The following is a 12467-nucleotide window of genomic DNA, read 5'->3' as shown; positions in this document are numbered from 1 at the left end:
CTGCACATAAATGCACATCGGGAAGAACCTCCAGTTTATTTCGACGTGAAAACTGCCCATTGTCATTCATTTCGATCCGTCCTGCTGGCTGACATTCTGCGCCTTCCCATTGTTTGCACTTCAACGAGAAGGACAGACAGAATCAGAGGTAGATGATAACATTTATGCGATGAGCTGTTACGGATTGAAGAGCGTTACGTGCTAATTATTCGGAAATATCTGAAAGAACGGCCAGCTCATACAATATATTGGAATAGAGTTCGGTCTGTTGATGAGATGTGGATGAGCTTGAGGTCTGGATCCACACCACCCAGCTCACGCTCTGTTCTCGCTGCTGCCATCAGGAAAGAGGTATAAATGCCACAAGACTGGCACCACCCCGGAAAGAAATTTAAATTTGCAACCCTGAGATTCTTTTTTCCTGCAGGTGAGGCAGAATTATCACTTACTGGTAGTGCAAAAAAAAAACTGATTTTGTTGAGGACTCTGATGGTGGGGGTGGGGGGGTAAATTTCAATTTTAAATTTAGAGATATAGCACGGTATCAGGCCATTTCGGCCCACGGGTCAGTACCTCGGAATTAACATACAACCCTGGTACATTTCCAATAGTGGGAGGAAACCAGAGTCATGCATGCACTGACAATAAATCTGAAACTGATTCCTGGTTGCTATAAGCAACAGTATCCATGCATCTTTACATCCACTCTATTTCTGGATGGATTTTAAATGTTTTGAAATCTTACTACATGAAGATTTAAATCTTAGGGGAGAAAATAACAGCCTCTCATGAATACGCTCAAAACCTTGCAAATATTGCTGGGGAGAAAGTGGCATCTGTGACAGACCTGTCTTGGTTCACTTTGTTAGAAATTAATGTACCTTTAAAGAAATTGCTCGAGACAAAAATTGAGAACAAAGAACATTTATTACAACAACAATGCAAAGTTGGGTGCTTCCCCTTACCCTGGGAATACACACACATACTGGGCTCACCCAACTTTTATACAGTCAATTTCAGTATCAGAGTGCCCTCCCCTTTACATTCTCCTGCCCCCTGGATGGGTTTGCCTACGTGCAGTTTCAGTACACTTGGAGGACCAGGGGGTATCCTGTGGGTGTCCCATCATGTCATTGTCCTTATTCACACCTTCCTGATTCTCGGGGCTACAATCTCTTGGTATGCGGAGTTGACTCATTCTATCTAGGGTTGGCTAGTTTCATATGTATAAATCTGTGTATGGTTAGCTAATTAGATATGTAGGACTTAGTACTTCTGTCCAGGTCTAGGAGACCTTTATCTGATCCAGACTACCTCAACTTCCTACATTCTATTGTACCTTACCATTCCTTTTCTTAGTCTTATGGTGGCTCTTGTCACACAGAAGATTCTTATGTTAATCGTGCTGACTCTGCTTTCCTGCATCCTAATCCCCAAGCTCATCCTGTTTGTACTGGTTACAGCCATTAACTGATGAATTTTAGTTTCTTCCATGTTCATAATTTTAGATCAATTTTCCCATCTCTCACAACCCCACATGGGACTGATTTGAATTAAACGAAGGAGTGAACCTCAGATTATAGCAAGTGGTAAGAAATTACAGGTCGTAAGGCTGGCATGCATGTGCTCAGGAGAAACAGCTTCTTCCCAATCACAGTGAAAATGCTGAACCACCAAAGGAACTGCTCACCTTAACCATCCAAGACTCTCGTATTCATGAAACAATACTTATTTATTCATTTGTACATCTGAATACTTGTCCTCCATATGTATTGTTTGTCTGTATGTGTATTTTGCCTGGTTGCATGCCTGCATGTTTTACACCAAGGACTGGAGAACCTCTGTTTTGTTGTGTTGTACTTTGCTTGACTTGACTTGAAAGTATTAACTGTTAACCAGAACCATTGATTTCCCCTAACAGCTGATGATGACCTACCTATCAGTGGGAGAAAGCTAGACTGGCAGGGACTTTATAAACACAAAGCCAAATCTTACCATGGTGACAGTTGACATCAGCAGGGGAATTGGTCATCCCCTTTTGCAATAAATTTGTGTATATTAAAGTGGACATTCATTTCTCTTCAGATGACTATCTTGGGTAAACTTGTATTTCTCACTTTCTTCGTTTTAGATTGGTCACAGTGTTCAAGCTACCGAAAGAAAATAGACACACACACCCAAGAGTAGTTCAGTTTATACAAGTCTTTATTACTAAATCTAAAGCTGAATTCACACTACAATATGCAAGCCCTTCCCAATTATACTTATCAATGCCTGGACTCGTCCCAACTGCCAAAGCGAGGCGACTACTGCACACTTGTAGTAGGTTGTCTGGGTGCCGGTAGTAGCTTCTCCACCTCCCCAGACCAGGACGTCAGTTTGAAATCTTGAAGTTCTTCCTCTTCCTGAGAGATGTTGCCACCTCTTGGAGTCTCAAACTTCAGCATGGCTTATATTCTTCTTTGGCTTGGCTTCGCGGACGAAGATTTATGGAGGGGGTAAAAAGTCCACGTCAGCTGCAGGCTCGTTTGTGGCTGACAAGTCCGATGCGGGACAGGCAGACACGGTTGCAGCGGCTGCAGGGGAAAATTGGTTGGTTGGGGTTGGGTGTTGGGTTTTTCCTCTTTTGTCAATGAGGTGGGCTCTGCGGTCTTCTTCAAAGGAGGTTGCTACCCGCCAAACTGTGAGGTGCCAAGATGCACGGTTTGAGGCGATATCAGCCCACTGGCGGTGGTCAATGTGGCAGGCACCAAGAGATTTCTTTAGGCAGTCCTTGTACCTTTTCTTTGGTGCACCTCTGTCACGGTGGCCAGTGGAGAGCTCGCCATATAACACGATCTTGGGAAGGCGATGGTCCTCCATTCTGGAGACGTGACCCACCCAGCGCAGCTGGATCTTCAGCAGCGTGGACTCGATGCTGTCGACCTCTTATATTACCCAAAAGTTGTTTACTTCAGATCTTATCTCTTTGAACAAATGATTTAATTATCTTCAAGGTCTCCTGACAGTCTGCGACCAACAAAAGACAACTGCATCTCTTGGCCTCATGGTGGAAGTTGGATAATGTCTACTGATTCATATGCATCCCTGGGCCCCATAGTGGAATTTAGATTATGTCTTCTGATGCAACTGCATCCCTTCTTTCATAAGCTAGTCTAAATCCTCCATTACAAGCAGGGGAATTGGTCATCCCCTTTTGCAATAAATTTGTGCATATTAAAATGGACATTCATTTCTCTTCAGATGACTGTAACTCAGCTTCTCCCACTGTCTGAAATGATGAATGCATGCAATGTTCTCAGTCTTTAAAAAACTGATGATTCCAGAAATGTAAGAGATACCATACAAGGATCCTTCCTGGTTAACAAATACTTCTCATGAGCCCTTCCAGTTTCCTGCTTCCTATATCTAATGTATGCTTCCTTCTTGACCAGCTGCTTTACCTGTTTTGTCAACCAAGGTTCCATTTTCATACCATCTTTTCCATACCCCATTGGGACAAACATCCTGAACCCAGAACAAGTGGTCCCTAAACTTCCTCCACAATTAGTTCTGTACTTTCACCTTTGAATATCTGTTTCCAATTTACTCTCACTAGTTCTTGCCTAATCCCATCATGATTAGCCCTTCCCCAATTAAACACTTACCCATCCTTTTGCATGGCTATGCTTTAGCTCAGGGAGTTATGGTCACTCTCACCAAAGTGCTCACTCACCGAGAGGTCCACCATCTGACCAGGTTTATTACCCAGAACTAGATCCAGTATAGCCTTTCCTCTCGTCGGATGGTCCACATACTGTGTCAGGAATCCTTCTTGAACACACCTAACAAATTCAATCCCATCTACCTCACAGGGAGTGCCAGTCAATATTAGGGAAGTTGAAGCTTCCCATTACAACAACTCTGTATTTCCTGCACCATTCCAAAATCTGCCTGCTTATCTGCTCCTCAGTGTACCGAGGGCTATTTGGGGGCCTACAGACTACACCTAGTAAAGTGATTGCTCCATTCCTATTTCTAACTACCACCACACTATAGCCTCCTCACTTATGGATAGCCATGATATTATCCTTGAACAGAAATGCTACTCCCCCCTCCTCTCGCTTACCTCCCATCCTAGTTCTTTTAAAACACCTCAACCCCAGTACCTGTATCAGCCAATCCTGCCCATCCTCCAGCCAAATCTCTGTATTAGCCACAACATCGTAGTTCCACGTACTGATCCATGCTCTAAAAGTTTGTCCCATTTATCTCAAGGTGCTTTACAGTATCCTTCATCATTACCCTACACTGAGAAGTGTTATACCAACTCTGGTACTTTGCGAGACCAGGCCTAATTCCCTGCACTGGTTCATTCCAATGAAACACATCTGAAAACAAGACTTGCAGAACATCTGACTGGTGGAGAGGGAATCTGTGGCACAGTGCTGAGACCATCTTAGAACAGTATCCAGAGCCACCAACTCAGGGAAAAGCAAATTTCCCAGGAAATCAAAAATATATTTTTCAGAATTACCATAAATTGGATGCTGACTGTCCTGTTGAGTATTTCAAGTATTTTTGGTTTGAATGTACATTTCTAGTATCTGCAGTTTATCTTTAATTTTCACTTTTTTTCAGTGTTAACAGAACCTCCTATAGTACATTGGTTCAGAAAATCTCAACCGGTTCTCTTTTTCACATCCAATATTGTCGGCCTCAGCTGTTTTAAAGCCAACAAAGAAACCCCACACAGACTAGATCCCAGTTGTTGGACTGGATGGATGATCTGCACCATCTTCGATGCGGAGTTGAAGAGCTTTCCCTAGGATCCCATAATGCAGATACAATTCAAGTAGAGCTTTTATTTCAAAGTCATAGAGAATCAGAACCAGAATTTATTGTCATGAACAAATTATGAAATTTATTGTTTTGTGGCAGCCTCACAGTGTAAATCATGTAAACCACTTTACAACAATAAATAAAAAGAGTGCTCAAAAAGTCAAAGTCTTTGATCGTTTAGGAGTCTGATAGCAGCGGGGGAAAAGCTGACCTTGTGTCACTGTGTGCTAACCTTTAGGCTCCTGTACCTTTTTCCTCCATGGTAGCAGAGTGAAGAGAGCATGGCCTGGGTGGTGGGAGTCCTTGAGAATAGGAGGAGTCACGTGATGGAGTAGTGGCCGGACGGTGAACTCCAGCCTTCTCCAGAAAAGTTGAAAAAAATAAAGGAAAGCACAAAGGCACAAAAATAAAAATTAAAGTAAAGTGAATATAAAGGTGGAAAGAAGATGGCGACGAAAAAAGAAAAGTCGAAACCAACGGTAAGAAGAGAGGAAGAGAAGACAACGGAAGAAGAAGGAGAAGGCCTTACCTGTTCGAAGAGGCCCGCGGTGGAGAGAGAAGCCCGCTCCCTCAGGTCGGTAGAAAGTGGACTACAAAAATGGCTCGCTGAGCCGAGTAAAAGTGCGCAACCGCGCATGCAAAAAAACACACCGACGTGAGGGGTGACCAGCTGGGGAGTCGATCTCCACAGCCGGCAACGACAGCTGCAGAACACCTGCAGCAAGAAGAGAACACAGAAGACAATGGAAACAAGAAAGTAGAGAAGAAAAGGGCAACAAAGAAACAACAGATGGCCAACCAAGAGGAAGAGTACAGTGAAATAGAAGAATAAGGGAAAGGCAAGATAAAGGATATACTTTCTCTTGTTAGAGGATACATGGAGTCACTTAAAGAATGGCAGACACAGGAATTTAATGATTTAAGAAGAAGAATAAACAACACAGAAAGAGAAAATGAACAAAATAGATATGACCTTAACAGAAATGGGAAAGAAAATGGACAAGATGGAAGAGCGGGCAGTAGCAGCAGAAATGGAGGTAAAAGACTTAAAAAAGAAATTGGAGGAATCTAATAAAAAAGCTATAGAGACACAAGAACTGTTAGCTCAGAAAATAGATATAATGGAAAATTATAACAGAAGAAATAACATAAAGATAGTGGGCCTTAAGGAAGATGAAGAAGGCAAGAATATGAGGGAGTTTATAAAAGATTGGATCCCTAAGACCCTAGGATGTCTAGAACTACAGCAAGAAATGGAAATAGAAAGGGCACATAGAGCATTGGCCTCTAAACCACAACCACAACAAAAACCAAGATCTATTTTAGTAAAATTCCTAAGATATACTACAAAAGAAAAGGTACTGGAGAAGACGATGGAGAAAGTAAGAGAGGGTAACAAACCACTGGAGTATAAAGGGCAAAAAATCTTCATTTATCCAGATATAAGTTTTGAACTCCTAAAGAAGAGAAAGGAGTTCAATACAGCAAAGGCGATTTTATGGAAGAAAGGGTATAAATTTATACTAAAGCATCCAGCGGTATTGAAAATATTTATTCCAGGACAACAAAACAGACTATTCTCGGATCCAGAAGAAGCACGAAAATTTGCAGAACAATTACAAAAATAGACTGAGGGATGAAGACGGGTAATGAGAGTAAAAATGATCACGATTGATATGTATGTGGGTAAAGAGGTATAAGAGTGAATAGATACAATGTGCATACGTGAATGTATCTGTACTTAGAGGAAAATATAGATAGTATAGACAAGAATTAATAAGGGAAGGTAATGGAATAGAGAGAATAAGGAGGGAATTAAAAGAGTGACCTTTGTTACATATGAAAAGCGAAATCTTTTCTGGGGGGGCTGGGTGGGGGGGAATAGCGGTCACTGCAAAATCAGTTGACGCTTGCGAGTGAATTCGCAAACCCAAATGGAGAGGGGAGATGTGGTTGTCCGACAAGGGATAAAGGACAACTCAGGAGGGGAAGGGGAGATTGGGGATAAGAAGATATAAATAGGAGAATAAGGAAAATGTTTGATGTTGTAGGAATGTTGTCTTATAAAGAGTTTAAAATAAGAAAACAGAAATGGAAAAGGAGGAAAGGTAATGATGGAAAAACGGAAAGAGAAGATAAACAAAGTATAAAATGGCTACACTGAACTATATAACTTTAAATATTAATGGAATACATAACCAAATTAAAAGGAAGAAACTACTAAATTTACTGAAAAAGGAAAAAATTGATATAGCATTTATCCAAGAAACACACTTAACTGAATTGGAGCACAAGAAATTAAAGAGAGATTGGGTAGGACATGTAACAGCAGCATCGTATAATTCAAAAGCAAGAGGAGTGGCTATATTAATTAGTAAAAATGTGCCATTTAAAATAGAAGAGGAAATAATAGATCCAGCAGGGAGATATGTTATGATAAAATGTCAGCTCCAAAGTAACATAAAAAACAAAGAATTTGGAATTGATTTGGAGGATGCACAAAAAAGATTTGTTAAGATAGCCCTAGCCGTAGCAAAAAAATGTATTATGTCAACCTGGAAATTGGAAGATAATTTGAAAATACAACAATGGTATATAGAAATGAATAAATGTATTCCATTAGAAAAAATAACATATAGTTTAAGAAATAATATTGAAATATTCGAACATATATGGGAGCCTTACATTAAATACAATAGCGAAAACCTACCGGGGACAAACATTACCTAAGTTGATGGAAGGAGAAGGAAAGAAAAGAATGGACTCAGTAGAATTTCTGGTGTATTTTTGTTGAATGACAACATTGTCTGACGGGTTTAATGCAACCTAGATTATATACCTAAAATGAATGAGGGGGGGGGTGGGGGTGTAGCTTGGGAGGAGGGAGGTGGGGGGGGAGAAAAAGTCACTGTATATGTGTGAAAAAGAAAAAGTGTATATCATGGCTAATGTGATTTATGGTGTGAAAAATAAAAAATTTTTTAAAAAAGAGAATAGAGGCTGCTTTCTTAATGAACCTTCTCTTGTAGATGTCCTCGATGGAGTGGAGTCTGATGGCCATGATGTTGCAGGTCAAGTTAACAACCCTCGAGTGTTTTCTGTCCTGAGCGTTGGTACCAGGCAGTGATGCAACTAGACAGAATGCTCTCCATGGTACACCTGCAGAAGTTTTCAATAGTCTTTGGTGACATACCGAATCTCTTCAAACACCTTAGAAAGTATAGCCATTGGAGAGCCTTCTTCATGATTGCATCTACAACCGGTACAAAGTTTTACATTTTAGAAACAGCTCTTTGGTCTACAGCTTGAACTTTTGGAGATTTTTACGCATCAATATTCTATAATTTTAATTATGTTTGATACCAGGATTTGAGTCACAGCTCAATTTCTTAAAATTTAAAAGCATTCCCTAAGGATTTCAATGGTCTTAAAATGAAATTAGGCTGAAAGACTGTATGCACATTCACTAATGAAAATGACAAGTGTAGTACGCATTTCAAAATGGGTGTCATCAAACTCTTGGTCTCAATAAAAGGTAGTTGACTTCGTGATCAAAACCATCATGAAAGACTACTTTGAAAGAAAAGGGAGAGATTTAACCCACAGGAGGCTGAAATCGAGACTACTACATGTGGAGTTAAAGATGAGATCTCAGAACTGTAGATTGGAAGATTGAATAGCACAAGATTATTGATAAATATGAAAAGGATGAGATTTAATTTGTTGGACTAACACTCTAGTAGAAAATAAACATGATCCATTAAAAAAATCACCATCCAATCATTCAGAAAGCACAGAAATGATGGTGAATGGGATTTTTGAGTGGGTTCTGGTGAACATAGTTATTTCCTATAAGATATGCTTTCTGGATGTCAACATCTCAGAGGATCTGTCCTGGAGCCTCCATGTCAATGCAATCCTGAAGAAGGCTCGCCAGTGGCGATAATTTGAGAGGAGTTTTAGGAGATTTGTTATGTCACCAAAGACTCACAAAAACTTCCACAGTTGTACCATGGAGTGCGTTCTTGCTGGTTGCATCACTATCTGGTCTGGATGTGCCAAGGCAAAGGACAGGAAAAAACTCGAGAGAATTGTTATCTTGGCCTGCGACTTCACAGGCACCAGTCCTCATTCCATTGAGTACATCTATAAAAGGCGGTGACTTAAGAAACCTGCCTCTATCCTCAAGGCCTCCACCACCCAAGCCATGCCTTCTTCACACTGCTACCATCAGGAAGGAGGAAGGAGGTACAGGAGCCTGAAGACGAACACCCAACAACACAAAAACAGCTTCTTCTCGTCTACCATCAGCTTTCTGAAAGGAGAATGAATACAGACACTACCTCACTTGTCTTCGACCTCACCATGCCACTGGATCCGGGAGGAGATTTTGAGAGGATGGGTCTGGACCTGTGCAACCCCTACTCACCTAAATTCCATTCACACACACACTATTCCTTCTGAAGAGTAGTATATCCTCACACTAAACCCCAGAAATGGGGGAAGAAACAATCATTATCCTAAGGGATGGATAGCCAGAAGATGGAGATATGTTTCTCTGAACGTTCCTTTTTATTCCACTGACACTCCCTTTTTTACATTTTTAAAAAGTAAAGCTTAGACATGCAGCACGGTAACAGGCCATTTTGGCCCACAAGCCCATGTCACCCAAATACCCCAATTAATTTACAACCCTTGTATTTTTTGAAAGGTGGGAGGAAACCGGAGCACCTGGAGGAAATTAAGGCAGATACAGGGAGAATACAAACTCCTTACAGACAGCGTGGAATTCGAACCTGGGTTATTGACACTGTTAGAGCATTGCACTAACCACTACACTAGACTTTCCAACCAGTGCAGGAAAAAATATTTTATCCTTTAAACTTCTGCAGACACTTATCATCACCACATTTGCCTGTGTGTCAGAGGTTATGTGGTTTAAGCTGCACTCTGAAGGGTTTACCACAACAATCTAACATAACACTCCAGTGCAGCACTGCCAAATGTGTTGTCTATCAAACTCTGAACCTTGGTCTCATCTGCTCTGCCAGTGCATTCAGGAGACGTAATGAGTCCGGGCACAGGGAGAGCAGCAGCGGCCCCGGCCCCGGTCCGGGCGAAGGGTAGGCGGCGGCGGCGGCCCCGATCCGGGCAGGAGCAAGGGGGAGACGGCGGCCCCGGCCTCGGTCGAGTGGGGCAGGCGGAGGCCCCGATCCGGGCAGAGAGTGGGAGGCGGCGGCCCCAGTCCAGGCACAGGGTGAGCTGCGGCGGCCTCGGCCCCGGTCCGGGCAGTATGGACCGACCTAGGAGGGGAGGCAGGCCCCTCCAGCCCGGGTAAGAAACCTGCATAGGAGAAGGCCACTCCGATATAAAACCTACGACCCAAGGACCTCGCTGCCACGTCCCAGCTTGCTCGGCCACGGCACATGAACCATGGGTGTAAAGGGTGGGGCCAGTACTGCGCGCACTGCACTCCACCTAAAAGCTCCTTTGCGCAGGCCCGAGGACAAGTCCACGTCCTCCCCCTCCACGTCCTCCCCCTCCACGTCCTCCCCCTCAAAAGATGCACGAGCCTGCAGCTGACGTGGACTTTTTACCCACTCCATAAATCTTCGTCCGCGAAGCCAAGCCAAAGAATGGAACCAATTCAACAGAAAAGTTAAATCTGGTGATCGAGGCAATATTTCCCTATCAATTGACACAAGCACTACAGACCATGTAATTCTTGTCCTGAAACTTTTTGTAGGAGATTGTTGTGTATTGAATGGCTGCTGAGATAGCAACATCACTACACACCAAGAAGGCCTGTAAAGCACTTTGGGTTTTCGAAGATCCTGGATGGTATGACTTAAATGCATCCGCAGTATGTTTTATTTATTCTTTCAGGATTTTTCATAATTTTCAAATGGTTTCTTAAATCTAGATTTATCCTTCATTTTTGAGAGAATGAGTCAGAAATTATACATGTAATTCTGAATTATAATCCATATAATTCTGGAGAAACCTTGCAATGATCTGGTGCTTTCGTATCCTCAGGACATTCCAAAGCAATAAAATTAATATATAGCGATGTTAACAAAGGTTAGCGTAGCAGTTAGCCCAACTCTGTTACTGCACCAGTGACTAGAGTTCGAATCCAGCACTGTCTGGAAGGAGTTTGTACGTTTCCCCCACCCCCCCCCCCCGCCCCCGGGGTTTTCTCTGGGTGCTCCAGTTTCCTCCAACCATTCAAAATGTACCGGGGTTGGTTGCAGGTCAATTTAGTGTAATTGGGCAGCACAGGGTTGTGGGCCAAAGGGTCTGTTACCATGTTGTATGTCTAAATTATAAAAAATAAAATTATAAATTAAAGTACTTACTCCTGGAAACATTTTCAAGAATCTGTATGGTATCCTTTCCCCAGGTTATAATGTCTGTTTTACATTTTGCACACAAAATGGACTCTTTATATCAGAATGCCAGAACAGCTGATTAGAGATGGGTATGGACAACATAGTATCAAGTGATTTATTGTATTCTGTCAGATGGCAAATTGGCAGTGGGTCTACTTTTATATCAGACATATCAAACAGTCTAACTTACTGCAAACAGCACAGAATTTAGTTTAGAATAAATAGCAAACAGATTTTACAACAAACAGTTTACTGGGACTGCTTTACTAAAGACATTATTTCAGCAAAGTTTTATCTCTCAATATACAGAAGATTTTCTGCAGTTTGGTCAGAATATTTCTTCAATAAACTTCAGTGTTACAGGTAACAAACTACACATGACAAACAGAGCACATATTATCAAACCTTTCTGCAGAAAGGTTTTTATAACTTTAGATAGATTCTGCAGCTCATTCTAACTTCTAAGAAATCTGATACACACCATGAACTTCAAACATTCCAAGTGTACAGAGACAAGGGGATGGGTTTTCGCACCTGCGTCCTATCCCATCCTTTTTTAAATTCACTTCATTCTCCAATCAGGTGAAATTCAACTTTGCTTTATACAAGAAACATCCTATACTTAGGGTGATTACTATTCAATTTCAAAACCTTCATTATTAAAATACAATCCACAAGCTTCAAACAGTAGATAAGAAATGATTGATCAGGAGCCTTTGTGACTTCAGGGAAATGCCATTGGTAAACCAGTCCTTTCTGGAGCCTTTAGGATGATTGCTTTCATACCTGCTCCTTCAAGTGAAGCAGAAACTCATGGTAGGACATTGCTGTTTCAGTACGGTCATTGATCAGGTGTTGGATGAATATAGTCCGAGAGGTACTGTCATCCCTGCCAAGTAAAGGCCAACACAATTAGTGCAAGGCATTGATTACTAATCCTATATTTGGAGCTCCATAATTTGGGAATTGTAGAGTGCCATGAGGACGGTGTCTGTGTTGGCTTGGGTCTGTTAAAGCATCGGTGAATTGCTGGTGTGCAGTGAGGGAAAGCACCTGCCCACTCCCCAAATCTAACAGTAAAAGTCCCAAAATCCAGACTGCTCTGGAAATGCGTCAGTTCAGATATCTGGATTTTTGGGCACACACACATAAGCAAGCACACAATGCACGCATGCACATATACACACATCCACACAAAAGCCGAGAGATGTCGAAGTCCAGATTTCTGGCATCTGGATTGTTGTCCTCAAGGAT

General features: G+C 41.9%; 1 protein-coding gene across 1 annotated transcript in view; it reads right to left on the bottom strand.

Moving 5' to 3' along the window:
• Positions 1-11188: 11188 nt before the first annotated feature.
• LOC138736290 (protein transport protein Sec24B-like) overlaps positions 11189-12467 on the bottom strand; it is a 63290-nt gene continuing 62011 nt past the window's right edge. The window contains exon 21 of the mRNA XM_069885551.1: positions 11189-12102. Within this exon, the coding sequence (XP_069741652.1) occupies positions 11994-12102 (109 nt within the window). The 3' untranslated portion in view covers positions 11189-11993. The remainder of the gene's footprint in view (positions 12103-12467) is intronic.

The sequence above is a fragment of the Narcine bancroftii genome, chromosome 6, assembly GCF_036971445.1.
Source record: "Narcine bancroftii isolate sNarBan1 chromosome 6, sNarBan1.hap1, whole genome shotgun sequence".
NCBI lineage: Eukaryota > Metazoa > Chordata > Chondrichthyes > Torpediniformes > Narcinidae > Narcine > Narcine bancroftii.
This window is presented reverse-complemented; position numbering and strand designations above follow the sequence as displayed.